Source organism: Cebus imitator, unplaced genomic scaffold, assembly GCF_001604975.1.
Source record: "Cebus imitator isolate Cc_AM_T3 unplaced genomic scaffold, Cebus_imitator-1.0 Scaffold519, whole genome shotgun sequence".
Lineage (NCBI taxonomy): Eukaryota > Metazoa > Chordata > Mammalia > Primates > Cebidae > Cebus > Cebus imitator.
In genome coordinates this window covers 1305859-1311187 of record NW_016107834.1, presented here as the reverse complement: position 1 = coordinate 1311187, position 5329 = coordinate 1305859, and the positions used below count along the sequence as shown (strand labels likewise).

Below are 5329 nucleotides of genomic sequence, written 5' to 3'. Positions count from 1 at the left end.
ACATGGCTCTTTTAATAATCTAGTTCAACCCCCTTGTATTTAATTGATGGAGAAACTGAGCCCCAGGGACCAAAGTGGCTTGAGCATGGTCACGACACAGACACACAATGCGAGGGCAGGCGGCCCTGAGCTCCTCTGCCTCTATCCTGACAAGCCCCCAGCCCCACGTTCTCGGTCCTCTTCACTTGGTGGGAGTGGGCACACAGATCTGGAGATGGCATGGACACAGCCCCAATCCACAGACACCAAGAGTGCCCTCCCTCCGTTTCTAAAGGGAACACACAGGCACGCGGATGGAAAAGGAAGAAAACCTAGGACTTTCCACACCAGCAAAGACATCAAATTTCCTCTTCAGCACGAAAAACGTCATGGGCACCTGAGTGCCCTGTTTCCAACTTGAAAAGCCCCAACTCCACAGTAGGTGGGTTCACAACTCACCAAGCCATTGAGGAGCTCTGGGGCTCGGTGGGGGGCACAGCCTCACGGGCACTCCGATCACTTAACTTCAAACTAGTATGAGTAGCCTGGAGGCCACTTCCCCAAGAAATAGAAACTAGGCAGCAAGCTCTCACCTTCACACCTATGGAGGCTTTTTGTTTTTGAGACAGGGTCTCGCTCTGTCGCCCAGGCTGAAGTGCAGTGGTACCATCGAGGCTCACTGAAGCCTCTGCCTTCTGGACTCAGGTGATCCTCCCACCTCAGCCACTTGAGTAGCTGGGACCACAGGCATGGACCACGACCCCTGGCTAATTTATTTATTTATTTACTTATTTTTGAGACAAAGTCTCCCACTGTTGCCCAGGCTGTAGTGCAGTGACACGACTTCGGCTCGCTGCAATCTCCATCTCCCGGGTTCAAGCGATTCTCCTGCCTCAGCCTCCCGAGTAGCTGGGACCAGAAGCATGCACCACCATGGCCAGCTAATTTTTAAAAATATTTTTAGTCGAGGGGGGGGTTTTACCACGTTGGCCAGGATGGTCTCAATCTCCTAACCTCGGCCTCCCAAAGTGCTGGGATTACAGGCATGAGCCATCACGCCCGGCCAATTTTTAAATTTTTTATAGAGACGAAATTTTGCTCTGTTGTCTAGGCTGGTCTCAAACTCCTGGGCTCAAGCAGTCCTCCTGCCTCAGCCTCCCAAAGCACTGGGATGACAGGTGTGAGCCGCCATGCCTGGCCACATAACAGTTTTTTAACATAAAATCTCCCAGATGAGACTTTCAGTTTGACAGTAAACCCTTATCTTCAAACTGACCCCAAATGACTCCAAGATCGTGGCGGATTTCTAAGAACAGCTTCTGCCCATGCAGCAGAAGCACTTCCTGAGGTTGTGTGTGGAGCGGGAGGTGGGAGTCTCCTGGGTGCTGGGGCTTCGTGATTATTCTTTTTTTTTTTTTTTTTTGAGACAGAGTTTCACTCGTTACCCAGGCTGGAGTGCAATGGCGCGATCTCGGCTCACCGCAACCTCCACCTCCTGGGTTCAGGCAATTCTCCTGCCTCAGCCTCCTGAGTAGCTGGGATTACAGGCACGTACCACTATGCCCAGCTAATTTTTTTGTATTTTTAGTAGAGACGGGGTTTCACCATGTTGACCAGGATGGTCTCGATCTCTTGACCTCGTGATCCACCCGCCTCGGCCTCCCAAAGTGCTGGGATTACAGGCGTGAGCCACCGCGCCCGGCGGCTTCGTGATTATTCTGATGAGTTAAGTCTCAGTGCCAAATCCTAGTGGACTCAGACAGCAAAGTGGTAACTATCTGGTCCACCCAGAAGTATGCCTGGAAATCCAAGATTATCTTTCCAAAAACAGAGTCTATCCTCCAACGTCAGCAAAATCAACACTCAAGACTAGAGCCCAATCTGTTTTGTCGTTGGAAACCCCCTCTCGAAAGTGTAAACGCTCCTAGGGAGCGACCAGGAACAGATGGGGATGGGCAGCTCCCCGCTAGGGCACAGCTGCTCATTCACTCGGCTCAGAACTATGAAGCCAGCCAGGCGCAGTGGCTCACGCCTGCAATCCCAGGACTTTGGGAGGTCGAGGCGGGTGGATCACCTGAGGTCAGTAGTTTGAGACCAGCCTGGCCATCATGGTGAAAACTCGTCCCTACTAAAAATACAAAAATGACTCAGGTGTGGTGGTGGGCACCTATAATCCCAGCTACTCAGAAGGCTAAGACAGGAAAATCGCTTGAACCCAAAAGGCAGAGGTTGCAGTGAGCCGAGATCAAGCCACTGCACTCCAGCCTGGGCAGTGACAGAGTGAGACTCTGTCTCAAAAAAAAAAAAACAAAAGAACTGTGAAGCCCATCTGAGGAGGAGGCGGTCCCCCATGCCAGGGCTGAGAGTGTTCTCTGGAGCAGGTGCCTGGGAGGACCGATCCACTCACCTGTTGTGCAGCCTTGTCGGCGAGCAGCGCAAATTCCACAGACAGGCCTTTCAGAGCCTGCTTCAGTGACCCCCACGTGCTGCTGTTCAGAGCGGCCAAGGCGGGCAGCGGGGTCGTGTCAGACCCTATGGCACTGAGGGAGCAAGCACACAGGAGAGGAGACACTCGAGGACTTGGAGCTCACCCCGTGGTTGAGTCTGGCATTCCCTGCGACGGACGCGCAGCTCTCAACACTGTGCCCTCCACAGCAGCCTGTGTGCCCCCCCACTACCCCACCCTCCTAGGCCCCTGCTGCTCAGAGAGAAGCCTGCGGGAACCCTGGGAACCTGGGAGAAAGCATGGCCTTGGGGCTGTACCACAGGCCCTGCTGTGTCCGTTCTTCCTGACCAGCCCCCAAGTGACATGTGTGCATAGGTTAGGGGCACTGCTCAGGGGAGCAGAGTCCCGGGTGGGGTCTCCCTGCCCCTCAAGCAAAGGAAGCACTTCCAGTCCATGGTCTGTTCTTCCCCAAGTCAAAGGGATCTTTTCTGTTTATTTACTTTTTTGAGACAAAGTTTTGCTCTTGTTGCCCAGGCTGGAGTGTAACAGCTCAATCTTGGCTCACTGTGACCTCTGCCTCCCAGATTTAAGCAATTCTCCTGCGTCAGCCTCCCGAGTAGCTGGGATTACAGGTATACACCACCACGCCCAGCTAGTTTTGTATTTTTTTTAGCAGAGACAAGGTTTCACCATGTTGGTCAGGCTGGTGTCGAACTCCTGACCTCAAGTGATCCACTCACCTTAGCCTCCCAAAGTGCTGGGATTACAAGTGTGAGCCACCGCGCCTGGCCCGGGATCTTTTTAAAGTCTCATCCTAACAGTGGGAAAACTACCACACTAGAAACTGGTGAGCATTAGACCAGGCGCGGTGGCTCACGCCTGTAATCCCAACATTTTAGGAGGCTGAGGTGGGCGGATTACCTGAGGTCAGGAGTTTGAGACCAGCCTGACCAACATGGAGAAACCCCATCCCTACTAAAAATACAAAATTAGCCAGGCATGGTGGTGCACACCTGTAACCCCAGCTACTCGGGAGGCTGAAGCAGGAGAATCACTTGAACCCAGGAGACGGAGGCTGCAGTGAGTAGAGACCATGCCATTGCACTCCCGCCTGGGCAACAAGAGTGAAACTCTGCCTCAAAAAAAAAAAGAAACTGGTCAGCGTTTACACGTGCTCAGGAATCCGCATTTCTGGGCCGAAATTCTCCCTCGTTTCTTCTAAATATGACCCCCCATGTGCCTGACCCACTTTTTGCCCCTTCTGGAGTGAAACAGGTCAGGATGCTGGTTATTATGGTAAACGCATTTTCTGCCCAAGCCCTTCACCAGCGTGAATTCCTGTCCCACCGCGCCTGTCCCTGCAGAAGCTGAAAGGTCACCTGCCTTAGCTCCTTCCCGAATATGAGAAGATCTGCTGCGTTGTCGATGGCCCTCGACGCGATCCGCTCAGCCCTGTCCCGGTGCTTGTGAAAGCTGTTGTAGATGTTCCGGATCAGCTCCAGGCTGATGGCAAACTGAGCTTGGATGTCAGCTGGGAGGAAGTCCTGACATGATGAGAAGAGGGAGAGAGACTGTGTGTTACTTGCTGTGGAGCGCCTGTCAGATGGCAGCAGCCGACCCCCCAAAAGCTGAGCCACAGGAGACCCAGCAGGTCCATGAGCCACCCCAGGAGCCCCACTCCTCCAGGGATCACTGCAGCCATCACTCTGCGTGTCCAAATGAGAAACGAAAACCATCATCACCTACATGCCGCAAACTCAAGGACAAAAGACCCCATAGGATTAGGACCACAGAGTCCACTGAAATGTCATCACACTGGAGGTCCTATCAAAAAACACTCAAATGGCCGGGCACGGTGGCTCACGCCTGTTAATCCCAGCACTTTGAAAGGTTGAGGTAGGTGGATCACCTGAGGTCAGGAGTTCAAGACCGGCCTGGCCAATATGGTGAAACCCCATTTCTATTAAAAATACAAAAATTAGCTGGGCGTGATGGTGGGCACCTGTTATCCCAGCTACTTGGGAGGCTAACGCAGGAGAACTGCTTGAATCCGGGAGGCGGAGGTTGCAGAGTTAAGACTGCCCCACTGCACTCCAGCCTGGGCAACAAGCGAGATTCTGTCTCGGAAAACAACTTAGGGCCGGGCGCAGTGGCTCACGCCTGTAATCCCAGCACTTTGAAAGTCCGAGGCAGGCAGATCATGAGGTCAGGAGTTTGAGACCAGCCTGACCAACATGGTGAAACCCTGTCTTTAAAAAAAAAAAAGAAAAGAAAAAGACACAACAAACATAAATTCCTGAAAGACTCTCCACAAGGGGGGAAGGCCTCTTGTATGCCTCATTTATTGACAAGGACTTTTTATAAGCTTTGATACTATCAGTGTTGAGAAAACAGAAAGCTCAGAGAGTAAAATGAAGGGAAAAGTTTCAGCCAGGCATGGTGGCTCATGCCTCTAATTCCAGTACTTTGGGGGGCCATGCCTGGAGGATTGCTGGAGGCCAAGAGTTTGAGACCAGCCTGGGCAACACAGTGAGACTCCATCTATACCAAAAACAAGCTAACAAATTAGCCAAGTCTTGTGGAGCACGCCTGTCATCCCAGCTATTCTGGGAGGCTGAGGTGGGAGAATCGCTTGAACCCAGGAGGTCGCAGCTGCAATAAGCTAGGATTGCGCCACTGCAATATAGTCTGGGGGATGCAGCAAGACCTTGTCTCAAAAAACAAAATTAAATAAAATAGATTTTTTTATTTTTGTATCAAGAAGCAGTTTTTTTGTGTTTTTTTGTTTTGTGTTGTGTTGTGTTGTTTTTAGAGATCAAGTCTCACTGTGTTGCCCAGGCTAGATACAGTGGCAGGACATCGGCTCACTGCAGCCTCCGTTTCCTGGGTTCAAGTCATTTTCTT

At 51.9% G+C, this 5329-nt stretch overlaps 1 protein-coding gene across 1 annotated transcript in view; it reads right to left on the bottom strand.

The window, feature by feature from the left end:
- The window catches only part of SNX8 (sorting nexin 8), a 16298-nt gene that overhangs the window by 6678 nt on the left and 4291 nt on the right, over positions 1-5329 (bottom strand). Inside the window, exons 4-5 of the mRNA XM_037733356.1 lie at positions 3809-3969; positions 2387-2519 (exon numbers count right to left, since the gene is read on the bottom strand). Coding sequence (XP_037589284.1) covers positions 2387-2519; positions 3809-3969 — 294 coding nt within the window. The remainder of the gene's footprint in view (positions 1-2386; positions 2520-3808; positions 3970-5329) is intronic.